Source organism: Poecilia mexicana, unplaced genomic scaffold (genome assembly GCF_051168715.1).
Source record: "Poecilia mexicana isolate PSO_F unplaced genomic scaffold, ASM5116871v1 scaffold_11, whole genome shotgun sequence".
Classification (NCBI taxonomy): domain Eukaryota; kingdom Metazoa; phylum Chordata; class Actinopteri; order Cyprinodontiformes; family Poeciliidae; genus Poecilia; species Poecilia mexicana.
Window position 1 is genome coordinate 8924592 of NW_028263380.1, and position 27788 is coordinate 8952379.

Here is a 27788-nt window from a genome sequence, read left to right on the forward strand (position 1 = left end):
CTCACTCGTACGGGCGCACAGTTGCGCACGAAAAAAAAAAAAAAAATCGTTGTAATCAGACCGCGAACGATGTATCCTTCTGCCAACAATTAGTTCTCACCAACTAAAAGTAAAATATATGATTAATATAGAAAACTAAAAAAAAAAACCTTCTTTTGTCTTCCAAGCGGATGAGGGGAAAAAGTGAGCATGCCAATGCGTCTAGAAACGCTAGAATGGAAAGTGGAAACTGTGTGCGTCTGTGTGTGTGTGTGTGCGTCTGTGTGGCCACTGCGCAAAGTTCCAGGTCGGTTTTAGAGGCGAGAATCCTAAAGCTCAATCCCTGCTCTCTCCTTCAGGGACTGAGGATATTTGAGCTGTCAGCTGTCCCACCTGTGATCCATCTTCCACATCACATACTAAAAGACAAATAATAATAATAATAATAATTCATCCCTTGTGAAAATCCTATCCAAACAGGCTGAAGCTACGAGCTGGATGCGACATCAAAAAATAAGCACGTCCAGACAAGAGTAAACACACACCAGCTAGACAAAGTTGAGTTTTTTTTGTTGTTTTTTTAAATCTCTCTCTCTTTTTGCCGATAGGCTCACATTACCTGGTCGCTGTCAGCAGCAGTTATTTGAGGAGGAGGCTATTCCCCGATCGGTTCCGTGGACACAAGTTAAGTTTCCCATCCATGGCACGTCTCAGACGGAGAAGGGGACTATTATTCATTCACGTTTTGCTGCTGCGCCCCACTAATGTTCTCCGTGAGGCATCCCACTTCATCCAGTCCAAAGAGGAGAAGGAAAGGAAAAAAGGAAGAAAGTATAAATGGAAATAAACAATCTAAACAAAAGGTTAAAGGAAAATCTAAATTCATGAAATCATAAAAAAATAAAAGTAGGCACACATCAAATGAAAGAATGGAACAGAAAACAAACCAAAAAAAGAGGGGCAATTAAAAAAAAAAAAAAGAAAGATCAACTAAAAAAAAAGAACGATGTTACTGTAGATGTCCAGTTTTGTTTAAAAAAAGCGTAAATCCACGTGATATAATCTCCATGGTTTGGTGCAGGGAGCCGCACGACATATTCCAAATTCACAATAAGCAGCACCGCAGCAGCAGAAGCAGCAGCAGTGGAATAACGGGGAGGTTTTTTCTCTTTTTTCTAACGATGCCCGGTACTCCAAGTCCAAAGAGGCTCTTCATTTAAAGCAGACGCCGAAACAACAGAGAGGGAGCGAGTTGGACCCGAAAGATGAAATCACACACACACACAAAAAAGCATTGTATCTCACTCCTCCATTTCTTCCTCCTCTTCCTCTGTGCGGTGGGATGAGATGTGTCGCCTGCTCTGGCATTCGGGATGAGGATCCACAGGCAGCGTCTCGCAGTCGGGCATCTGGCTCCCCTGCAGTGTCTTCACGAGCGGAGGACGGGGATGCGCGCTCTCGCTGCCCTCTCCGCCGGGGATCCGTCAGGCGCGTTCACGTCGGAACTCCCCATCCCCTCCTCCTCTTCCTCCTACTCCATCCTCCATCTTTCTCACCCCCTCTCGCTCGCACACACGCGCGCGCACCCACCCGCTCACACACACACCAAAACACGCACGCGCACGCATATTCTACCTCTACTGACGTCAGCCAGCAAAGTATAGCTACATGAAGTCAAATTCCACTAGCTTTTTTTTTTTTTTTTTTTTAATGACATCGTTTGATTTTCTTTATTTGGACACTAATACATGATACATCACGCCATGCCATGTCTCTTGAACTTTTGGGATATTAGATCAGACCCCAACACAACATAGTGCAAACATGGTGGGAAAGCAGAATGTGATTTTCGAAATTCTTTGAAAAAATCCAAATCTTAAAAGTGTGGCATGCTATTTTTAGTAAAGAATCATTTACTTTGATATCGCAAACCAACACAATCAATTGGCCTAAAAAGTCATCTAAGTAGTAATTTCAGTCCCACCTGTGTGTAATCTGGTTTTAATATAAATATACCTACTATATGAAGGCCTTATGGGGAGTTATTAGGTGACAATAATGAATAACCATTCATTGGTATTCTTTGGTCATTAGGACCAAGAAACACACCACCAGGCAGGTCAGGGAGAACATTATGAAGAAGGTTAATGCAAGGTTAAGCAATAAGGCAACCAAAAAAAAAAGAAGAAACATAATTCAAAAGGGAAAGTGGCATAATGGCCAACCTAAACTAAAAGAGTGAGAAAAAGAATATTAATCAGAGGAAAAATAAGAGGCAAAAAGTAAGTTGGGCCTTTTGCCCAAATTACTGCGATACACATTTCAAGCGGGAGAACCTGTTGGCAGGACTGTTCTGATGCTGTGGGGATGTCAAAACAAAGAGAAGAGGAAAGAGGTACCGTCCAAAAACATGACTTTTGTGCAATGGAGACGAGATGAAAGGTAATTTTTTATGAAAGCAGAAAAAATAAAAAAAATAAAAGTTCTGTGTGTAATTTGTCACAAAGGACAAAGCAAACATGTTGCTGAAGATTCTCTGATCGCGAGAGTAGAATTAAACGGGTTTTTTTGGGGGTTTTTTTTGTTGCTTACATGCAAAACACTACTTGTGGCAGATCAACTGGAGGTTTTGTTGTGTTAAACAGATGCTGTTGCTTTCCACTGTCACCCCGAACTATTTGAACTGAGACTTTTTCATATGGCCAACTTTTTCCAACTATAATGGCATAATGAACTTAAATTGACTGCAATTGAAACATTTACACAAATTAACAAAACATATGCAGCTGAATTGAATTCTGTTTTGAGAGTCTTGAAATGGCATGTGTGGTGAAGTGGAACCATTTCAGTAAAACTTAATTGAATAACCCTGAATACTTAATCCTCACAGAAATACGAGGACGGGAGCATCATGCCGCTGAAATACCAATGACATAGATCAATATATATATATATATATATATATATATATATATATATATATATATATATATATATATATATTTTTTTTTTTTTTTTTTTTTTATGCTAGAATGACCCAGTCAAAGTGCAGAATCCACATCACACAGAATACATGTGGAAAGCTGGTAGCGGGAGATATACACAAAAGAACAGCTGCTTTAATTGCAGTGATGTCCTGTCTCATAAAATCCACTGAAATTTGTGGTTGTAATGGGATAAAATGTGAAAAATGATCAAGGCGTATGAAAACATTTTTTTTTCTCCTTTGGGAATGAATCCCCTTATTCAAAGTTTCCAAATTCTCACACCACTGTTTTTTGTTGGTGTTTTTTTTCTCCCTTTGCATTCTACTGACAGTGGATGATCTGATTAGACTTTGGGGCGCCTTTGCTGCATACATTTGCATAAGGATGAGAAGAAGTGATGGTACATTAGTCAACTCAAGTGGTTCTTTTGACGGCTCGGGAAAAATATAGGGTACAAGCTTCTGTCAAATTTTAATTAATCGAGTTTGATGGATTAAAGTGCCACGCCCAAATCAAAATCGATGTTATCGCACACAAACATCTGTTTATTTACGTCATTAAATGCTTATCGCACACAAACACCTGTTAAATCTGCGTCATCAAATGCTTATCGTATAAAATGACCGTTAAATCTGCGTCATCAAATGCTTATCGTATAAAAACATATGTTTTGATTTAAATTAAGTTCTTATCAATAATAAAACAGGCATCATTCTGGAACCTTCTCATTCTGGAACATTCTCTGGTGCATCACAATAAATTAATTTCTTATCAATGTAAAGCAGGCAGCATTCTGGAACATTCTCTCTCTTGCGTCATATATGTTCTTATCAATAATAAAACAGGCAGCATTCTGGAACATTCTCATTCTGGAACATTCTCTCTTGCATCACAATAAATTAAGTTCTTATCAATGTAAAGCAGGCAGCATTCTGGAACATTCTCTCTCTTGCATCATATATGTTCTTATCAATAATAAAACAGGAAGCATTCTGGAACATTCTCATTCTGGAACATTCTCTCTTGCATCACAATAAATCAAGTTGATATCAATGTAAAGCAGGCAGCATTCTGGAACCTTCTCTTTTATATCAAATGGTTAATAAGGGGTCAGGCCCTCTTTGTGACTTTTGACCCAGTTATACCAATGCAGCTCCTCCTCACACAGATAGACTCCACCCCCAACTGCTTTTATCTTCCTGCTCCTTGCAGATTCCCCAGCCCACTTTTATGAATCAGCCAATAGAGATAAAGGGGTGGGATTTCTGTTTTTCTGCTTTAAATCATTTTTCGGAGGCCCTGTCATTCTACTTGTTGCATTTGTTAGAGTAAGATCCACTTTGCTCTCACAGAAAAACAAACAAACAAAATGGTTCGCATTAAAAGAGAAAAGCCTCCAAAGAGAAGACATCAGGAAACCAATCGACTACCATGTGGCTCATCTGCAGATGGACAAACCATCAGGAGACCCTGCTTCATCACTGATGCTTCATCCTCTACACTCCTGGATAGAAATCTGATCCTACCTCCATCAGCATTCGAATCCTCAATTCAGCACGAGATTCCCACCTTCCAGGACTCCAAGCATCCTCCTACGCCTGATTCCTCTGGATCACCCCCTGCGTCTTCTGAAACTCCTTCATCCGGCGTGGGGGAAAAACGACACCGCACAGTGTTACCCAGTGGGACATCGCTCCTTTGTGAGACACCAGTCTCTGTTTATGAGAACCCAGACCGCACATTGGGTGCGCCACGCAAGGCTACCTTTTTTCTGTGCCGAGTGCAGAATCCATCATGTCATGTCCTGCAACAGGAGTGGTCATTGAAACCTTATGGAATGTCTGGAAAATGGGGATACCTTTTTCGTTATGAAACAGGAGAACTCTCTGTGTATCAGCTCGAGGAAGAAAAAGAACAACTAACAGCCTCATCAGTGACATGCAATCTGACCTACAACGACTGGGCAGTGTTAAGGTTGGCAGTTCCTCGCAAGAGAAAATCAACCCCACAACCAGAGGATGATAAAGAAAGGCAAGAAGAAGAAGGAGGAGAAGAAGGTGAGGAAGGAGAAATTAAAGTTTCCCCTCCACCTTTCAAGCAAGCTAAACTGCATCCCTTTCCCTCTGATCCTGAACTTGCTAAAGGTAAGATTATCTTTAGCGCTGTCTGGGAAAGCAAAACTACTCCATCTGGGCGCTGGTTTTTACGCGCCAGCATCCGTGAGATGAACTCGGACACTACCTGTGACCTGTTTGTGCTGGAAACTTTCAATTCAGACACAGGAATATTCAGGACCATGCTGGCTGTCCCGTTTCAGGTATGGTCAGATAAAATCTGGCAAGTTGGAGATCTGATCTCCAACTTGTTTCGAAGCTCCCGCACTTGGATGGATATTTTAACTGTCAAGAAAAGATTGAGATTTTTAGCTCCGCCTCCAGAGCCAACCTCCTCTGAGGACCCGCCCCCTCACCACTCTATATAATGAGAGGATTTCAGAGGGGGAGGCCTGCCACAGACCGTCTTCTGCTCATCAGGGGAGCTGGACTTCAGATCTTCATTACCATGAAAGAAAGAAAAAAAAAAAAAGGCAACCAGCGGACTTTGGATGCATACTGGGACCCTATCAAAAAGGTCTCACAAGGAGTCTTCAACATGGAACCCTATCACCCACCCTCTCCAGTCTTCTACTCATCCTCTTCCTCATCCTCATCTCCGGCTATTTCTCCATCCCAGTTTTTAGAAGAGCAAACTCAAACTGAAAACTGGATGGTAGGTGGAACTCTTGAGACCATCCCTGAGGAGCCAGAGGAACAGCAAGAGTACAATTCTCAATCTTCAAAAAGTATTGACCCTACTCCACCCACTCCTCCTCCATCTCCCCCTCCTCCTACATCTCCGGAGCAAGGTAATGTTCAAGATGGTGAAGCAAGAACTGATGGATGGATTGCTACTAAGTTGATTGGAACTGTGAGAACCGCTGTGCTTCATCTATTACACCTCACTGCTGCAAAGCTCCTACAAGAAAAGTGCCATGGATGCCGAACCGGACACCCTAGCCAGAGACAGCATGAATGTCTGGAGCCTGTTCAGGAGCGATTCTACCAGGACAACTACCACAACATTATCCCTCTACTATTTGTACCTCAGTTCATTCCAGCAATTCAACTTTTTCTGACCAAACACAAAATTCAAGCAAGTGACCTGACAGTCAAGATAGTTGCAGAGACAATTTTACACGAACTAATGTGTGATGATCACTTTCATGCTGCAATTTCTGACATGTATGAGAACATGAGCTCTGATCTGCTCAAACAGCTGTGGTGGGTTTCAGAATGCTTCAGTCCAGTGAAGAAGAAGAAGTGATCCGCAATGTTTGTCTTTTCATTTTTTTAAAAAGTGTGTTTTTTTTAGTTAATATATTTTTATACTTTAAGCGATTTAAAAGTGTGACAAGTTTAGCTAATATATATTTTTTACTTTAAGTGATTTAAAAGTGTGACAAGTTTCATTTAGTTTTTTATATTTTACAAAAAACTATCACAATTTTTTGAAACTATTCTGCTTGCAATGTTTTTTTTGTTGGAGTGAAATCTTTAAAATAAAAAAATAATAAATAAAGACAAAAAATCTGAAATTCTTAAATTCTCTGTGTTGTTTTTTGATTCTCTCATTACTCAACAAGTGCTCAGAAGAGTGTCAAGGGAATGGCTGAAGAGTTGCTAATGAAAAAGGTCTATTTTGACCCATCTAATCCCGGTAGCTTTGGAGGTGTTCAAAGATTGAAACAGAATCTTGAAAATGAAACTGGGGAAAAAGTAAATGTTGACAAAATAAAAGACTTTCTTTCAGAGCAAGATGCATACACCTTACACAAACCTGCCAGGCTGCATTTTCAGAGAAACCGTGTGTTTGCATCTGCACCTTTAAAACAATTTCAAGCAGACCTTTGTGACATGCAATCCCTGGCTGAGTATAATGATGGGTACAATTATCTGCTGACTGTCATTGATATATTTTCAAAAAAAGCTTATGCTCGAGTTTTAAAAAGAAAAACAGCTGGAGAAGTGGTGAAAGCTTTTGAGTCTGTATTTAGAGAGAGCCAAATACCAAAGAAGATTCAGACAGATCAGGGGTCAGAATTTTTTAACAAGAGCTTCAAAGCCTTAATGAAAAAACATGGAGTTGTTCACTTTGCTACAGCCAGTGACCTCAAGGCCTCCATTGTGGAAAGATTCAATCGTACCCTCAAAAGTAGAATGTGGAGATATTTTACCGCAAATAATACACGCAGATATGTAGATGTTTTACAAGATCTGGTTACGAGTTACAATCACAGCTTTCAGCAGACGATGCATTCTGCCTCATGTGTGCCAGAGACTCAACTTTCAAGCTCAAGATTTTATCTGCGTCTCTGTTTATCAAGAAAGTGACTGTGTCCCCAGCTGTGCGGATCGGACACGCATCAGCGTTGCTCAGAGGAAATGCTTTGTACAACCTCTCCCGAGTTAATGTCAAGACTTTTTCAATTCCAGAGCGATCTAGAATTTGCACACAAGAAAATCTGTTCTTGGGTTTGATTCCAAAATATGTGGTACTTGGAATGGTGGATCATGCAGCCTTCACTGGTGCTCGAGAATTAAACCCCTTCAACTTTAAACACTATGACCTTGAATTTCTGGCTCTGTGTAAAAACGGAAGGCAGATTCCAGCCAAAGCCTTACAGCCAAACTTTGAGCAAGGTGATACTGTGAGGGAATACTATAATCTGGTAACAGCAACAGGAAGACATCTTAAGGACTTACCCCTGAGTATATCCCGTACAGAGTTTTCCCGAGGTTATTCACTCTTTGCATTTAATTTAAATCCTGCAGGAGACACGGATGCTCTGTCTCCACAGTCAAGCGGCTCCCTGAGACTGGAACTAAGATTTCGGAGACCTCTTCCAACCACAGTCACCTTGATCATCTATGCATGTTATGACTCGATCCTAGAAGTGGACTCGAAGCGGAGAATTTTGGTAGATTATTATTGAGTCTAATTTTGTTTTTCTCTATCAAAAAAAAAAAAAAAAAATAAGAAGAATGAACAACCAGGAAATTGAAATATTACTGGATCACCTGGTGGGTAATGCATTTGGTGGGGTTTTTCCTTGTGACTATCTCTCATATTTACCTGTCACCTTTCCAAGGCCAAAATTCCTGATTGTCAATACGGATCCATCAAATCTTCCTGGACAACACTGGTTAGCCATTGCACTGCAAAAACATGACAGGGCAGTTTTCTTTGACCCCTATGGTTTTAGCCCTGAATTTTTATATTACCCAGAAAGTATCTTGGATTTTATGAAGGCCCGAGCTTCTCACATAGAATTCCACACTTGTCAACTTCAGAGCATGGAATCTATGGTTTGTGGACAGCATTGTGTGTTTTTTGTGACCCACAGTGCTTGTGGTATGAGCTTGAAGCAAATTTTATCAAAGTACTCTGATGATGTGGATAAAAATGATAAGATGGTTTATAATTTTGTCAAAAAATATCAGAAATGTATCACCGGTGACAGTCTGTGTTTTTTCACTCACTCAGCTTGTTCTTTGCAGATGTTTAAAGAAATGTATGGAATTCAAAAATAAATGTTTGCTTTTTTTTTCCCTCTATTTAAAAAATAATAAAAAAAAAGAGCAATGATTTTTTTGTTTGTAAGAATGACCAAAACAAAGAAAATGTTTGATCAATAAAACATTTTATTGAACAATCACAATACATGTCATGTCATTTTTTTTGTTCTTTTGCTATTGGGAAAATGTGATCCATTTTGGAGGATGTCTTATTTTCCTTATTGGCTTCCCTTCTTTTTCATCATTACCGTCAGTCGCTGTCCAGCTGGGAGACAAAATATAATTTTTCTTTTCCTTCTTGAAAGGACCAGAAAGTGGACTCTTTTCAGAAGTAGAAGTCTCCCCGTGTAGTTTCTTGTACTGCTCACGAGCATGTGGGTTTTTCACAAAAGATGAGGGAATATTTATTTCCCTTAAAGAATCTAGAAAACTTGTCCAACCCATAGGTGGTGTGGCTAGGCTTTGTTTTTTAAAAGGAAGCAAGAGATGTTTCACTAAGTCTAAGATGTGTGAGCCACGGATGACATTCCCTTTATAGATCAATTCACCTTTTGCTGTCCATCCGTCACTGTTTTGACTCAGTTTTGTTAATATATACTCTGCATTCCTGTGTGATTGTTTAGGAATGGCTATCAATACCTCTGACACCTTATCTTGACTTGCAGCCAACGGTCCTGAGGCCTCAGGTTGCTGCTGCTGCTGCTGCTGCTGCTGCTGCAGAGTCTCTCCTTGCTGTGTTTCTGCTGACTCATCTGTGGCCTGCTTTCGGAGTGAAAACGTGACCCGTTCTTCTTCGGCCTGACCTTGTTTCATTAAAGTCAAATAGCGCTGTAAAAGTGCATCATATTTTTTAATCTTTTCATAAGAGGACATGGTGGGATGTTCTAAAATCAGCCTCATTTCTTGATCCAGGTTCCATTCTGCGTTGTCTCTTATTGTAGTGTTTTTTGATTGACTCAGATGTTGATTGAGTTGGTCAGGAGAGATCAAGTACATTTTTTGTGCCATGTTTTATTTTCTAATTATGCCAGACAAAATTTCACCAAGAATGGGAACAACCGCAGCAATTAATGGAAGGAATCCTCCACTCTGAGAGCTCAGAATTTTTCTTTTTCTTTTGATCCCAACCTTTTTATCCGCTAAAATTCTGATATACTTTTTTTGTTTCTTCAAGGCGTTGAAATGTGAAGTGGAAAGGTGAATGTTGCCTTTAAGAACATTTAACGCGACTTCACACAGGGTTTGAATAAAGTCTGCAGAGCAGGTTTTCAGAAAATCCTTTCTTTGTTTAGGGCTGGATTGAGAGAGAGCCTTAAGAAAATGGGCATTGCGTTTTATACGTGCAGACATTGCAAAAGCATCAGTAGCTTTTCTTCTTCTTCTGTGGCAAATAAATAGTGGTTAACTGCCCTGGAAGTAGTCCGGTGCGTAACCTGTACTCATCTGGGCAGTCTGGTGTGAAATCAACAATTATATATCCGTACGGAACGCTGGTGGCGTCTCGAAAGCTCTCCAGGAAGTAAGATTTTTTACTGGGAAACATTTGGTGAGCTAAAATACTGATTTGCAATTTATCCCTCGGATTTTTGAATAGAACAAAGTAGGTACAATTCAAACTAATTGTTCTGGTATGTTTTCCTTTAAGGAAAAGGTTCTGGGTCAAGAAAAATGCACTGATTCTTTTATGATGCCGGTACTGTGTAAAAATTTTTACTACATCCGGATGTTCTGCAGCCTCAAAAATCAAGTCGTCAATTATAACTAAGTGAGAGGAGGCCTCTGGAGGAAAGAGGATACTGTCATTTATAAAATCATCTGGAAGACCTTGTACGAGTTTTAAATTTTTATTTGTTTTTTTCAGCTGCATATACAAAGGTTGCATAGAGGCAAAAAAGTACACAACATTTTCTGGTTTTTCACTCATAGTAGACAAACAATTTTCAAGAACATTGAATACAAAGTTTGTTTTCCCAGAACCGCTGGGCCCGGTAATGAGACATGAAAAAGGGCACTGCAATTTTGGATCAAAGTTTTTCACCTCTTGAAAATCCATCATTTGAGACATTTTATTTTATTTTCTGTGTCACTCTCTCTCTCTCTGCCTTTTAGTATCCAAAAGGGAGGGTTTTTCCATCAGCCAAGAGTCTGCGCTTGTCATACACTACTCTGAAAGTTTTTAAGAATGACTGGTTTTTCAAATAGAAGCCAGCTTTAATTTTTCTGATGGTCTGCTGGGGAGTCTGCAACTTGCCTGTGTGGTTTCCATCCAGGTATCCCTGTACAAGATTGACAATACTGTCAAAGTTGACAGTCTGACTGGATGCTACAGTCTGAGTCACACCTTTAGCTTTCAAAATTACTTTTTTAAAATGTCTGGTCTGATAAGCATAGGTTTTGGGCCCTGCAGAGACAAACTCTAGAATTGAGTCACCTTCCAATTCGTCTGAGAGCTCTCCAAGGTAATTGCCTGTTTGTAACACAGTGCCACCTGGTGGTACTATGTAGATCACACTGTCCGTGTCAAAGTACAGAACATTTTCACCGAGTTGTTCAAGGTATTTGTAAAGTTTCAAACGTGCATATGCAGTTGTAAACGCAGCCAAGAAAACATTTGTGGTCTTATTTGGAGGACATAAGACTTTTTTACTGTAAATCCACTGTATGAGAACCGAATCTGGGGACAGGAAGTGCACGTATTTGATTTTGTAGTTTCCTGAGAAAAGCAAGCAGAAAAATTCACTCGGATCTCGTACAATTGTTGTCTGTGGTTTTTCAGAACGTTCAGCTAGCTTGCCCCAGAGTGAATTTAACATATTCTTAGCCATGTGTCTTTTTGCTGGATTGTATATGATTTTCTGTGAGTCGAGTTGAATCCCTTCATTTGCCAGGAACTGGGAAATGTAGTTTTCTCTCGCGTCTTCCGGGTCTACACCGGAAGGATAACCGCTAGCTTCCTGTTTTAGTTTCAGAAATGTATTAATGTATTTGACAAAAACCTCATTGCTTTTCTCTTTAAAGTGCCAGACTGCAATTATTTTATCCACCTCATAGCCATGTTCCAAAGCTTTGTTAAACTCCTCAGTGACCCAAACGCCTGACAAAGCTCTGTCCTGTCTGTTGTGTTTGCATGACTCTGTCTGCTGGTTTGTTTCGGCACAAGTGCGGCAAAGTGAAAACATCAGTTTACCCTGTTTTGTTTTGAAGGGCAATATTGGGAAAAACAGACCCCGTGGTGGCGAAACCACTGCTTTGATGAAACCGAAATAATTTCTTGGGTCATCAAAGCCATTGTAAATTATTTCAGGATGCCCCAGGGGAAAATATTGCGTTTTCATTACCGACGGGTACAAGGATATTACGTCTTGATATGCCACCCTCTCGTCGGGAGCTGCAGTAAACCGTAATCTGACTGCGTTTGTTCTGCCTCCAAAGAGCGCGTCACGTGGGCGAAGCGTGTCTGGTGCTACGTAAGTACGCATGAACTCTCTGACGTGCAGATCAGAGCGCTTGAGTTCCACCCACTCGTGCTCCCAGATCACGTGTACAGTAATACCGTGAAGACCCTTTAAATTTTGCACTTTTTGCATAGTTTTTTCATATATTTCCTCATTTTTGATGCCCCTTATCGGGCAAACAGCCGGCTGAGAGTAGCACTGCGGGCACCGGTGCCAGGCGCATCCGAAAAATTCCCATGCGCATTTTTTTCCGTTCACTTCTGCGTACCCATCCACAAAATAATTACCTATTTGTTTCTCCCCGAGATTCCGAGCGTGTTGAATAAATGTGCCCGTGGTCTGGGAGACATATTCTAGCCATTCAATGGAACTGTTTGAAAATAATTTTGTCTGATGATTGTAATCGTTTGGTGAGGGAATGGCCAGTGTATTTGGTTGCAGAAAGTTGGCAAGAAATGTTTTCATGCATGCCGACGCTAGTGTTACACGAGAAAACGGATCTACTTTTGCTTCCTCGAAAAATTCCTGTCGGAACCTTTTGCAACCTTCTGCAAGAATGACCACATCGTTCCTGCAGTAAAAGATGGATTCTGTTTTGAAACAGAATGTCTCCTGACTCGCTTTTTTATACCAGGTATAAAATCTTTCTCTGTCAGATTGACTCATTTGCTCCACAAAATAAAATTCTGGAGCAGGAAAAGGACCGACATAAGTCAAATGTGCAGCAGATGAGAATTTGTGAGGAAAATATCCCTTACTCTGATCCTGGAATCCTAAGGCCTTTGGCATATTTGCAAGTTTCATGGATAAAAAGGAAAGACTGTCTATAAATTTTAACTTGTATGCAGGCTCCGTAAAGGATAGAATCCTGCCTCCTTGCATAAGAATTTTCGGTGATATCCCAAGTTTTATCATAACATTTAACACGATATAAAAATCAAAGCCGCGTCCGTTATGGGCGATAAAAGTGAAAGCACGAAATTTGGGTGTTCTGAAGTGCAAAATGAATTCAGTTATGCAGTTTAGACCAAATGAATGCCATTCCTGACCATTCCAAAAGATGGCGTAAATGAGAAAGGGTACATGTACGCCAGCGGCGTCAGTAAACGTTTCGATATCAAAGTAAATTATGTTTTCAGACAGTTTTTCATCTAACTGACAAGGTTGAATGTAACACTTGTGATGTTTCACTGCAACTTCTGAGTCAGAGGGTAGAATTTCCTTACAAATTGGGCATTTTGCCTGCGTGCAATTGTGTGGGTTCCCTGGTTTTGTCAAGTAAGTGAGAAATCTCCTTTTACATTTTAAACATTTCTTGACACTGTCACATGCACTGACAAACAATTTCACGCGAGGTCTATATCTAGGTTTCTTGTGGCTTATGTAGCATTTTCGATTTCGGCACGTCTGATTACAGTCTGAGCATAAAACGGAATCGAAGCTGGATGAAGGGCATGCAGGCTCATTGCAGACAGAACAAAAACCTGGGCAGGAATGTAAATGTTTACCATTGCAAGGAGTAAAGCAATATTCACAGAAAAATTTAGCTCCCAGAAACCCTTGAATCGACTTTATACCATAGTAATGACGATTTACCAATAAAAGAAAGACCGTTCTTGTCCTGTCTGTACAACTGGTCTGAAATTTTGACAATACTGTCTCCCCCTCTGGACGAAAAAAAACTACAATTTTTCTGTTTAAAAGTTGTTCAAACTTGGGAATGTCAGAAAAGGTGACAGGAGTTTGAGGTGTCAGACCCGTCTGGGTCTGCCAGTCAGATGCCAGAGATAATGCCTGAGCGCTGGTCAAATGCGGGAAACACAGGTGCGCCAGTGACGCCGCAAAACACAGCTGATCTGTACGGTTATTTATAATGTATAAATGCTTACTTTTCTTTTTAATTAATTCACACATCAATGTGTTTTCAACCTTGAGCATTTGACCCATCCCGCCATGTGGGTTTTGATTAATTTGCACAACAAACTCAAGATCTGTACTGCCAGCTATTTCTGAATTAGACTGAGCTACAGATTCTATGAAATTTTCAAATTCTTGCAATATATTTTCCCCATTTTCGTCGACTGAAAATGTTACATGATGGCTCTGGGTTTCAGTTAACATTTCTAACTGTACAAGATCGTTTCTTTGAACGTGTGGAATAATTCTTTCTGTAAGATTTGACAGAAATTGCATAACTTTTATATAGAACTCGGCTAGGTCCGGTGGACCTTGAGGCGTAGTTAGTCTCAGTGTTTCTCTAATTTCAACATTATTAAACCTTGGACGGACTGTTGTTTGATTATTAGAGGTGCTTTGCTCTCCCCAACCAACCTGTGTCACGGAAGGATGTGCAGCACAGCTTGGAGGCGGGGTAGGATGCTCGCAGGAAGCTAACTCTGGAGGTGGAGTTGGAGGCGGGGTCGGAACCGTGGTTGGATATGGGGTTGGAGGCTCGCATGGGGGCTGACCCTGAGAGAATGCATGGTCTGGAGACACACTTCTGGCAGGTGACGTAACCCTTGAACACTCTTGTTGCTCTTCTAAGTGGAGTAATGCTCTGTCTAATGGTCTAAAATATGCTTCGATTTGCTCTTGGATTTCTGGTGGGAGAACCTGTGGTCTGCTAAGTGCACGAACTGCATTTTCTAACATGTCAAAATAATGTATAGGTGGTGAAAAACTTTGATCTAAATTGTTTACATTTTCATCAGACATGGTAACACAGTGACTTTAATTCAACTTTATTGATTTTTTAAGAGAAGGTAGCAAGCCTTGGAGATGCGTCCGAGGACAGACAGGGTCTTAAGCTTCAGTTCCTGGGAATTATGGTCCAGGATGCCTCCGTCCAACTCAGATCCTTCAGGCGAGTTGCTACGAGAAGGGAAGGGAGTTGGGGGTCTCGGTACGTGGAATTCCCTCCTTGCCTGCTCAGGTTGTTCAGCTCCTGAGGAAATTAATTACAAAAAGAGGGAATTATATACATATTCTAAAAATGTATATATTATATTTTTAAATTTAAAAGGACAATCTTTTCTACCTGGCTCTGGAGTATTGCCACCTACAATACATGACCCCTTGAGTATGGTGAAGGGGTGTATAGTTAGGTGAGCTTTAAAAATAAAAAATAAAAATAATAATAATTAGAAACAAAAATAAATAAATAAAAAATCATTCCTTATTTGTTTAGGATCAGTGCACTAAAATAAATATATAATGTTACTATCGTATAGGAAAGGGAAATAAAAAAAAAAAAAAACTTACTATGATTGATGAAAGTAGGGCCTGACACCTCTTCCAGTTCAGTCTCGAAAGGGCACTCATCCTGAGCTGTAGTGACAGCTTGAAAATGAAAATGAATAAATTAATAACAAAATAATAATAATAAATAAACATAATGAAACATAACATACCTATGTCTTGAGGCTCTGTCTCTGAAAAATGAAATAAAAAAAGAGGCAAATAAGTAAGAAACTTAAAACATGCAAGTTTAGGAAAAAAAAAAGAAAAGTGATTTGTACATACTTATTTCAATATCAGTGGTAATTCCAGATTCACCTGTAAGCAAAAAAAAAAAAAAAAAAAAAAAAAAAAAAAAAAAAAAAAAAAAAAAAAAAAAAAAAAAAAATCATATAAAATTAATTCTTTTCTGTTAAAAAAAAATCAAATCATAAAATAAAGGAGTACTCACCAGGCATGCTTTTTTTTTTGATTGAGAGTCTCTCCGAGTAGACGGTCAGATGCTTTTTATGAGGTCTGCTGTCCAACTGTTAACAGTTCGGCTTTTATATTGATGATCGATGGGGAGTTGGCTGGGTGGAGTACTCATTTGTGATCATATCTTACTGATGCAGGTTGATGTTTTTAACTGTCCAGTTTGTACATACATTTCCCCCCCACCCCCTGGTTAAAAAATAAATGCATGGGATAATATGCAAACACAACATTTACCAGTGGTCTATGTATTGTTAAATACATTTATACTCGGTTTAAAGGGTCACACATGCACAAACAGAGAGAAAATCCATCCTGATTGACTAAGTGAAACAGAAAGCCACGTAATTAAATTTTTTTGTGTGTAGTTAGACAAGTCTATCCATGGGGTTAGAGGAGGGGGAAAAAATGCTTGTTTGATTAGATAAGAATTTGGCGTCATACCAAACTGCCAGAAATTCTGTGTGTCTCATTTGATAAGAGTTTAAAACAGGAGGTAACTGGTCAAAAGTTACGTTTTTGTCAGAATTTTCTCTGTCTGTTTTTATAAGAACTTAAATTTATATGTTGAAAGAGGGTCCTTGACCCTTATTCTCTGCGTGAGGAGGAGCTGCATTGGTATAACTGGGTCAAAAGTCACAAAGAGGGCCTGACCCCCTATTAACCATTTGATATAAAAGAGAAGGTTCCAGAGTGCTTTACATTGATATTGATTTGATTTATATTATGCAAAAGAGAAGGTTCCAGAATGCTGCCTGCTTTACATTGATAAGAACTTATATGATGCAAGAGAGAGAATATTCCAGAATGCTGTCTGCTTTATATTGATATCAACTTAATTTATATTATGCAAAAGAGAAGGTTCCAGAATGTTGCCTGTATTATTTTGATAAGAAATTATATGATGCAAGAGAGAGAGAATATTCCAGAATCATGTCTGCTTTACATTGATATCAACTTGATTTATTGTGATGCAAGAGAGAATGTTCCAGAATGAGAAGGTTCCAGAATGTTGTCTGTTTTATTTTGATAAGAACTTAATTTAATATGTTGCAAGAGAGAGAGAGAGAATGTTCCAGAATGCTGCATGTTTTATTATTGATAAGAACTTAAATTTATATGTTGAAAGAGGCTCCTTGACCCTTATTCTCTGTGTGAGGAGGAGCTGCATTGGTATAACTGGGTCAAAAGTCACAAAGAGGGCCTGACCCCTTATTAACCATTTGATATAAAAGAGAAGGTTCCAGAATGCTGCCTGCTTTACATTGATATCAACTTGATTTATTGTGATGCAAGAGAGAATGTTCCAGAATGAGAATGTTCCAGAATGCTTCCTGTTTTATTATTGATAAGAACATATATGATGCAAGAGAGAGAATGTTCCAGAATGCTGCCTGCTTTACATTGATAAGAACTTAATTTATTGTGATGCAAGAGAGAATGTTCCAGAATGAGAATGTTCCAGAATGCTGCCTGTTTTATTATTGATAAGAACATATATGATGCAAGAGAGAGAATGTTCCAGAATGCTGCCTGCTTTACATTGATAAGAAATTAATTTATTGTGATGCACCAGAGAATGTTCCAGAATGAGAAGGTTCCAGAATGATGCCTGTTTTATTATTGATAAGAACTTAATTTAAATCAAAACATATGTTTTTATACGATAAGCATTTGATGACGCAGATTTAACGGTCATTTTATACGATAAGCATTTGATGACGCAGATTTAACAGGTGTTTGTGTGCGATAAGCATTTAATGACGTAAATAAACAGATGTTTGTGTGCGATAACATCGATTTTGATTTGGGCGTGGCACTTTAATCCATCAAACTCGATTAATTAAAATTTGACAGAAGCTTGTACCCTATATTTTTCTCGGGTGTGAAGGAGGAGCCACAGCAGCGCAGCCCAGCTCCACAAGTGTTGACAGATTGCTAAGCGGCCATATATTCAGCTATAATAAATTTCCAACCCCTCTACGCTTCGGCGGATATAGTAATCCAGCCTCAGCTTCCAGTGAACTTATTTCTTTAAAGAATCTAATCTGACTGCTTCAAAATAAGATGGTTCTATTCGTTTTTGATTGTTATTATTATTTTTGGGGGGGCTTCTATAGGTAAGATGTGGAAAACGAGGCAGAGCACCGTTTGAAATCCAAGCGCACATCTCGTGAAGACAAAAGTGGACCGTATTACTTTAACGGCTCAAATGTGAAAATTGCTCACCAGTGGGCACAGCTGCAAATGATAGAGAGCGAGAAAATAGAAGCTACCAAGGCTGCGCATCTGTCAGATTACAGCATGTCAGAGTCTGGATCTTAATCATCAAACCGACACAAACTGCAAGTCCATACATGTGTTTTAAAATGAAGTTGCATTGCTCTAGTTAGTTGTACAGTTCATTGTTGCTTTCGGGCAAACACCTTGTATTTCATTTTTAGTTTCATTTGTTTTACGAAAATCAACTCTACTGATCACCTTCACATATCTCTGGGCTTTCACACATATTATATATATATATATATATATATATATATATATATATATATATATATATATATATATATATATATATATATATATATATATGTGTGTGTGTGTGTGTGTTTTTTTAAAAGAAAATGTAACTTTAACCAGTCAGTATGAATTTATGTTTAACGGCTATATTTCCTCCTCCGCTCAATTTCCTGAAAAGTTTTGCTTTTGGAGATGCAAGACTTCTGCTTGACAGCAGCAGCATTTTGTGATGCAGCATGCTGCTGTATTATGTCTGGGTCTGCACTTTTATTTACATGTAAATTGAAGTTTGAGCTTTATAGATTCCTTCGCCTGTTCTTGTTTGAAATTGTAATGATATTGCTCGAATGAAGTTCCAATTCTTTTATTTATTTTTCGATATCACACTGGTCCCCCTATCACGATGTTGCTTATCTGCCCTTTTGTTTCAGTTCATGGGAAGATGTGCCGCTTTAGGTCGATAGCGTTGCTCCATTGCAGTTATGTTGACACCGTAGCATACATTCACAGACACTATATCACAATTTGATCACCTACCATGTTAGCTTTCCCAAGCTATTTTTAGACTCATATTGTGACAGTAATTCCTGATGCATCACTATTATTCCCCTGTCTGGGTGTATGAAGATTCACGCCCCTTGAGGGATGCTTGAAGCAAAAAGTGAAACTGCCAGCACAACCTACTTTCTGAGTAATAAAATTAGTATGGTACTTTACTCTATGCTTTGCTTTGCACAGAAGATCTGGTCCATCCTCTATTCACAAACAACTGCTTGCTGAAGGCGTTGATTCTGCTAAAGTTTGAAATTATATCCAATTGATAACGTTTGCTAACTTTCCATACTCTTACCAATGTATGTCATGGACCAGTTCAACACTGTGTAGCCTACTGGAAAGTGCCTGTGCTGTAAACAACCATCCTTCACTGCTGAGCGAGAAGTGCCAAGCTGTTTATTCAATATTTGGAAGTGTAGACCGAATGGCAGACTGGAATACTAAGATAGTGCAGAATATCAACATCATACTTCGCAACTTCTCCTTCCGTTTGCTGATTGGCCCGGTTGAAGTTCTACCAGAGGAATCCAAGTCAATGGGAGAAAGCCCAGGCTGAGCTGTGCAGCAAAACTAGAATCAAGCAGAATCGAGCACGCGTAGGAAGACAAAGGTCATTTTAGACAAAAAAAAAAAAAAAAAAACATAAAATGAGACAGTTTATAAAAACAGCAGAAGCAACAAAAGCCATTTTGCACACTGTGCAGACTTCCACACACGTAATTTCAACATAAATGCATGATTTAAAACAGTAACACGTCAAAGATGTGAAAGCTTCTTGATGCACATGAGCAAATATAAAACACAGTAATTTCAAGTCGATAAAGATTTTTTTTTTCATGTGGTGTCCTCAAACAATCTGTCAAGGTCCAATTTTCCTCCTTCTATTCCTCCTCTAGGAAGCTTTTTGTGACCGTTTTGCCTGAAAGGTCTCTACTCAGAATCAAATTTGTGATCTGCAAAACTGAACCAAATGAAAGCACAAAGCTGATCAAAAAGTAGGACCATCTGTGACTGTGATATTCATTCTCATTTATTAGCTTTAAAACATGACAATGTAAAAAAAAAAAAAAAAAATGGGGAAAAAAATTGAACGTTGGCTGAATACACTGACACAAAAGAAAAAATCCTTCACCTTTAATTCACTTAGTGACTGATAGAAATCTCTCTTTACAATACATCATTTCTTATGAATAATTGAATGTTATTCTGATAAGGTTAACTCCTGAAGTGAAAGGCACAAAACAGATAAAACCCAGACTTTCATCTCCTCTACATACCAAATGTGCAAGATAGTATGCAAACGTCAGCACTGCCATTTTTGGCAATACAATTTCTCGGGATAGCATCATCACTTAAAGGCAACGTGTCCTGAGCTACCACCAATTATTTTGCAGCTCTATGCCAACCAGAGATTGAGTAAATGCTGCAAAAAAAGAGTTTTTTTTTTGCTTAGGTAAGTTGCTAATTGTTTTCAAGCACATGCTTTAAACATGGATTTCTTTAAAATAAAGAAACTCCAAACACTGACAACTACACTGAGCACAGCTTTAGTTGTTTTATGTAATAATGAGGACAGAACATTTCACATACATGTAATCCCCACACCACCATATTACCAAAATTCTTGTTTTTAACAAAGGTGGTCACACTTGTTGGTGGCAACTTTTGTAGTGCTTTTGATTCGCACACTTGGCGTCTGCTTTCTTCCCTAACACTGTTGGTCCAACCTGGGTGAACCTTTCCATGATTATTTTGGCAATGAATGAAACTTCACTATGAGCACAAATTAAAACTGTCATTGTCATTAACCCGTTTCACCAGGGTGATAACAGTGTCATATGATATGTTGCTGTTTGTCTGAAAACAGCCTTAAAAGGTCAGACGACTGCAAGAAAAAGTCGCACGTGAATCTATGTTTGACAAGTCTTTCTTTTTATTTGTTTTATTTTTGAAATACTCACTCTGCTGAGACGTAAAGAAAATTTGTCATGTTAGTGACGGTGGTGTTTTAAGACCATACTATTACTTTTGTGAACAATAGTTGTAGATACTGTAATTATTTTTTGTGTGTGTTTGTCTTGGAAACAGAGCTGTTTCATGAGGCAAGAAATTAAACTGGCCAAATTACAAAAAAAAAGTAGAAATAGAGAGCAAAATAAAAATAAGCATTTGAAAAATCTTTTGCTTCAGTTTAGTAAACACTTGAGCACATCATTATGATTTTATTTTATTATTATTTTGAGAAATCAAACACAAATATGTGCATCAATGTGCAGGAGGAGCTGTAGGAGTCTTTGTTTTCAGTGTTAGGACAGGAGGCCAGATCTACACATGAAAACAGAAGCCACTGAAATTAAACTGGACCATTCATAATTTAACATCCAAACAAACAAGCATCCAGAAAAAAAAAAAAAAAAAAAAGCGATTCCCTCCCCACCAATTATTATTTTTTCTAAAAAATAAATACAAGCCATGCTTAGCCTGGCGAGGGGGTGGGGGGCTAGCAAAGCATGGTGGACCGCCGTTATTTGTGGAAAATAACTGAGCTAAGCTCCTGAGGGGCTAAGAGACACAAATAGACAAAACGGTAATGTCCCACAGCCGGACACTGTGATTGTTGATAAGCAGCAGATGACAGCCATTGTGTGATCGACGCACCACAGACCGTGTGAAGGACCACTAAGCTACCCGGACTCGACTCGGGTTTGAGATGAACATCTTCACCTAAGAAGGACCAGAGAAAGTGAAGGAAATGTAGAAAGAGCACGAGGATCAAATAGTGTAAACTAGGATCAAATAATCAAAACAACCGAGTCATGAGAGATATCTTACTGCACAATTGATGGGAAAAATGTATGGACCTAAATTAAGGGTAAACATGGAGGAAAACATGTTAGGTTGCAAAAGACTTGGGAATGGTGTCCAACTTTGTCTTCCAGTAAGACGATGCAGATTATCCAGAGCAGCAAAAAATAGGGTTATGATTGTTAAAATTTTAGAATGACACAATCAGCGTCGAAACCCCTAAATCTTAATTTAGTGACTCTAATTTGCCAAAATGTGAAACGTTTAAAAAGAGGTTCGAAAATTCAGTGTGCTTAGGAAACCTGCATGTGTCACTCTTAGCATTTGTCTCTACTAATCCCCGTTGAAAGAAAAGGTCCAAAGGTCCTATGTATTCCTACATCTCCTCTGCTAGCTTCCTAATCAGAGCAACCGTAATTTTCCTGTTCGCCTTCTCTGTAATTTCAAATGCGTGTCTTGTCAGAAAATTGCATTGCCTGTGTTTGATTAATTTTGCCTCAGCTAAATGGCAGAACAATGGCAAGTTTGATTTGCTTCCTGCGAATCAAGGAACATGCGAGCTGGACTGAACTTTGTTTTTCTTCCCATTGACATGATCGGGTAAACCTGGAAGGCCATATAAATTTGGCCTGCCGTATTTATTTTTTTTTATCTTCTCAAACTGGTATTTCGCTTGAGTTGTATTTTTTTTCCCCAGCCCCTCAGGATTAACTTGCAGTCTGTGATGCATCAGCTGTTTGAATGCCCGCATTTATTAGTTGCCTCTGGGGTTTATTCTCTGGCTATGAAGTTTGCTTGTGCGCCAGATTCGATCAGAAATAACATGGAAACTGTAACGCTTTCATGCTACTTCTCATCCATGCTTTCAGGAGCCAAAGTGTCGTCGCTCTTTCTGCTCGGCCTAGATTTCGGATCAAGGTTTTTCTGTGGAAATGCCATTCTGAGGAAAACCTAAGTACAAACACATCTGAGCATAAAGTAATTCCTTTGTATTTGCCTGAAGTACGATTAGGTGTATGGCTCCACATCATGCATGTGATTATCTGAAGCTAGGAAAAATATATATTTGGGGATATATTTATCTGTATATATCTGTATATATTTATATCTGTTATATTCACTAAGGGGTAGGAACATGAAAATAGGAGAGGCCTGTAAAGCTAGCCAGATTTCCTCTGGGATCAAATGTGACAATTATGACACTGTTACAAAACTCCACCATGGCCACTCCTCTATCCTCTTCCCATCTTTAATGGATTGTTCTTTTCTTCTACTTACAACATGTACTTATTAATACCTTTTTCCTGTAAATGTAAATGTAAAAAAAACAAAAAGACAACAACAAAAACTGTCCTTAGTGTGCACGGCGGATTCAAACTCCCATCATGCATTTGTGATAACTGGAAAAGAGTCCACTATATTGGTCTGAACACATTTTATGCAACTTATGTTTGCAGAATTCTTCCGTTTCATCCGCACTGGAGAGTTTTTGAGCATGAAAGGCCCGTTTCATGATCATGCCACAACATTTCAGTCAGATCCAAGTCCTGACTTTGACCAAGGCAAACTGATACAACAGTACAGCAGGGTTTTTCCACATGTCTCCTTGCTGCATTTCAGCTATACCTTGTGGCCAGGCTGGCTGGTAATATTTTCCAGACCAACTTTTCTCTACAAAAAGGTTAACTGGAGTTAGGATCCTATTTGCTTAATTGACTCCATTAAATCACATCAAGCATCAGAGTAGACAGGTAGCATTAATAAAATATGAACTTTGGACTTTTTTTCTTTTTGCTTTGTCAATGCATACAGTAAGCAAGGGGGTATGTAGTTCACAGGATCTTAAAGGGGCATAAGTAGCTTCCAAAAGTCTCCCAAGCAGTGCTGTGCCATCAAAGGGGAGGCATCATAACAAGCAAAAATACTAAAAATGACAAAAGAAAATTAAGTTGTCCACTTGACTTTTCTATTGTTTTCTGTATGATTTAAAGCTTTTTATAGTCAAAAATTGAAATTCACCCAATTGCTGCATCAGTCAGTGTGCCTACATATCTGATTCCAAAGGATTCAGTGTCTTAACAGTCACCAACCTCACTGCATCTGACTGCTCTCAAGTCTCATATTATCTAGGCCACCATTCCAGTCACTTCGATCTGAGGAAGAGGAGGCATATGAAACATCTTCAAGAGCTGAAAAAGAAAAATCAATTGGTTTCTACCCAAGCTTATAGAATGACTGGGAATCTACAAAGACACTTGTTGGACCAAGGGATCAAAGAAAACAGATCAAAGTAAGTTTAGATATCAAGAGAAGTTTTTCTATGTAAAAAAAAAAAAAAAAAAAATAAGGTTTTCTCAGACTCTCTGTAGAGAACTGAAAAATTTACAACCCATACATTATCCAGTGACATTCACCGGAGGAAGACCGTTTATGAAATAAATATATATTTAAATATAAAATGAAGTGCTTGCCGAACATCTTTAGTCAGTGCCTTACTGTGTTTGAAGGTCAGGTTAGTGTTTTTCAACCACTGTGCTGCGGCACACTAGTGTAACGTGAGTAATTGTCAGGTGTGCCGTGGAAATTATCCAATTTCACCTACCATATTTTCCGGACTATAAGCTGCTACTTTTTTTCCTATCTTTTGAACATGCGGCTTTTCTGTGGATTTTTCTTCAACCACCAGGGGGCTCTTTAGCAGGAAGTGAGTCATTGGAAGTCAAAATTGGAAATCAAAGAAGAACGTGCTAATTTTCATTTAGAACAAACATGCTAGCAGCAGGCACGATGGAGAAACGTTTTCAAACTCATATGATGCAGTTTCTAAGTTGAGGAGTATCGATCTGGCACTACAGGAGGGAAATAAAGCCGCTGTACGTAAACTCGGCGTGAACAAACCGGATTTGAAGACGGAGAACTGCGTCCTTAATATATCCAGCAGTTATTAGGACGCAGCCCTCTGCTGGGACCTTATGGGAAACCGAGAGCGGCAGAGATACCAGCGGCCTGTAGCCCGGTGCGGCTGATTATATGCAAGTTTCCGGGGGGGGGATAAAAAAATTTGAAGGCACGGTTTATAGTATGGTGCGCTCATAGTACGGAAAATATGGTGATTGGTCTTAAAAGATTTTTTTGAAAATGAATTAATTATCTGCAAATGATGCCATCTTTGGGTGTCTTTGCTGTAGTAGTGACTAGTGGTTTAATCATGTAATTTTATTATCACTAGATGGCAGTAGGTACAGAGCATTTTACATTAAAACGAGAATTAATGATGCATGAATGTTACTACATTCATGCATCGCACCCGACAGTGTTGTAGCACTGTTCAGGTGTATTTTTGAAGTGGAGATGTTAAGTGCAATTTGAAATAAGAAATGTAAAATATGATAAAAAAATAATTTTTTGTGTTTATTTGATTCCTATTCAAGACACTTTGATAAGAATGACTATATATGCAATATAGGCGGCTACAGAGTATCTTTGTTTACATTTTTGGTTGGTGGTGTGCCTCGTGATTTTTTTCAATTAAAACAGTGTACCTTGGCTCAACAAAGGTTGAAAAACACTGGTTTAGGGGAACAACAGTCTACAGTATCCAACTGAATTACTGATGGTCAAGGTTTTATGCTTTGATCTTAAATGCCCATAAGGGTGAGAATAATGGGTTGTGTTGTCAGGATGGTGGAGTAGCCCTTGAAAGGGACCTGCTGTACTGATATACTGACATGATGTCAGTTTATTGAGAACGATACATTGAAGAGGTCAGAATACAGCTAGTCAAGCTCATTTTCAAGGGAGTAGTGCTGCACATGTCATTATTCTGTAGTTTTCATAAAGGCAGAGTTTTATCCTGTCTACTTCTTTTCCTCCATAATGTCTTTATTTCAATTTAAAATAATTTACTATATAATGGACTGTACACCGAAAAGCATTCAACTGATCTGGTTAAAGTAAGCTTGCATCTATTTACATCAACATATGAATTACTGTATGTTTAATGGATTCTTACATTGAGCTGCTACATAAAAAAGAAGGTGTTACAACAACATAGTGCATTTACAAACATAGCCATCAGCGGACTTAATTGAATCCAAGTGTCATGTAATGTTTGTTGACGGACCCAAAATGCTGGGAGCATTGATCATGTTTAAAGATTTAATGGAGAAATGAAGACAAAAACCTTACAAAAGGCATGGGAGCACAGGGAGCCAGAGCCAAAAGAAAACGGGAATCCAGAACAAAAAGCCAGCAACAAAATCTGGGGAAGCAACAAGGATCTAACAGCAATTAACGGGAGGAACCAGCAAAGAGTGACAGCAGCAGAAGTGCTTAAATACGGGGAGAGTGAATGTGGAGCAATGGATTTGGGCTGATTGGGTAAACGATTGCAGGTGTGAGTGGAGAGAACAGAAGCCAGACTGAGGAGAGACGGGGGACAAGAAAAGTACACAGAGGACTAGAAAATACTAAAGAAAAACTAGATCTAAGGACCACAGTTAAACTAGAGTAACAAAAAAATACATAGAGACAAGAAATAAACTAGGATCACCAAGAAGGACTGAACTAAAATAAAACAGAAACAAGAATGATCAGAAAAGCAGACTAAGGAAAACAAAACAAAATAAAAAACATAAACCTCAAACAACTCAGGATCCTAATACCAAGTCTGCATTAATAAAATGAAAGAACAGGAGAATAAGCTTATGAATATTTGTTTGCATGCAGTGTGATCTTGGTCTTCTCTTAATTATATGCCAGTTCCTACTAATGTTTTTTTTTTTTTTCCCCCAGTCATTTTGCATTAACCACACAGCTGATGTTGACTCAACAAAGCCATCACGGAGCAGCCATGTTCCATATGCAATAAATCACTGCCGTCACAACGTGACGTTTTCTGTGAGAAGTTTTGTGTTTTCGAGGCATCTTTAGGTTCGCATCCACATTATCAATGGTAGACACTCCTTTCCTCCCGACTGACAATGATAAATTGCCAGGTGACGACCGCCCTGCTCTTAGCCCACCAACAGTGAAAATTCTTTCTGGTCATCTTCAGCTGGTGTGTGACTTCAGTCTAGCCCCTCTTCATGGGCATCTATCAGCTACATTCAGCCCTCTTCTCATAAATCTGCCCCAGTCCCTCAATCCCATCTCTCCGTCTGCTCTCCACCTCCCTCCCATTCGCCCATACATTTAAGAGTAGCTGAAGCCCACAGCAGACCACACTTTGTTGGCCCATCCATCACGACTGACTGTAGGCTAAACAGGTTCAAGAAAAAGAAAGAAAGAGGAAAAAAAAGCTATGATTTAACCCCACCTTGCTTTTGGCAAGGAAGGCTGCCTCGTGGTGCCCAAGAATATATTGTTATTTGCAGGAAAATAAAAAAATAAAAAATCCAGCCATTCCTTTCTGCCTTCATGACAAGTCGAACATGGCACAAAGTCATTGGAATTTAAGAAATTGTCTCTTAAATCATGTTAGTATGTGCAAGTGCTGGCATCTTTTGGTTTATCATTTTCAAACTCTGCTGCTCCTAAATGAATACTTTAAAATGAGACTGTGATTATCCGTTACCTTGCCACACGGAGATGGGTGGAGACATTAGGCAGCAAGCAAACATTTTGTGCTCAAAGTTGAAAAATTGTTGAGTAAGGACTTGACAGGTTTGACAAGAGAAACACGTTGACAGGTGCAGGACTGCAGCTCTTGTGGGTTGTTGCTTCTTCCCTATGTTTTTATGTTATCCATTTAGTCATAAGCATTACTTTTGCTACCTTCTGACAGGTATTAGTTATTTATATTATATTGTGGTATCTGTGAAGAAACAAGCAAATTTTTGGGTAACGAATACGAAATCTGAGCTCTACATCAAGCCCTAAATGTAAAAGAAGAATACAAAAGATTTCCAAAAGGCAATCATTTATCAAAATATAAACTCTCACAGGGTGACCTTTTGAAGAGCAATACTGTCTCTTAGTGCAAAAAGAACATTGGGGGGTGGGGGGGATGTTGATCCTCTGTGTTTGCAGCATAGCTGAGGCATAAACATATGAACAAGTTTGTCATATTTGATCTTCATTACAGCACATAAAATACGAGGCTTTGTTGCACTCCATCACAACAAGGTGGGCAGATGGAGGCAATGAATAAAACCTGGCCT

At 39.0% G+C, this 27788-nt stretch overlaps 1 protein-coding gene and 1 long non-coding RNA gene across 2 annotated transcripts in view; one reads left to right on the forward strand and one right to left on the reverse strand.

Moving 5' to 3' along the window:
• The window catches only part of LOC148156396 (uncharacterized), a 144879-nt gene extending 129208 nt beyond the window's left edge, over positions 1-15671 (forward strand). The window contains exon 2 of the long non-coding RNA XR_015764615.1: positions 15599-15671. This is a non-coding gene — a long non-coding RNA (uncharacterized LOC148156396). The remainder of the gene's footprint in view (positions 1-15598) is intronic.
• LOC148156398 (uncharacterized) lies at positions 10407-15609 on the reverse strand. Its single transcript, XM_088010129.1, has 5 exons — positions 15559-15609; positions 15447-15467; positions 15298-15375; positions 15074-15145; positions 10407-14980 (listed from the first exon to the last, which is right to left on the reverse strand). The coding sequence occupies exon 5, from the start codon at positions 14749-14751 to the stop codon at positions 10687-10689; it is 4065 nt and encodes a 1354-aa protein (XP_087866255.1). The 5' UTR covers positions 14752-14980; positions 15074-15145; positions 15298-15375; positions 15447-15467; positions 15559-15609; the 3' UTR covers positions 10407-10686.
• Positions 15672-27788: the final 12117 nt, after the last annotated feature.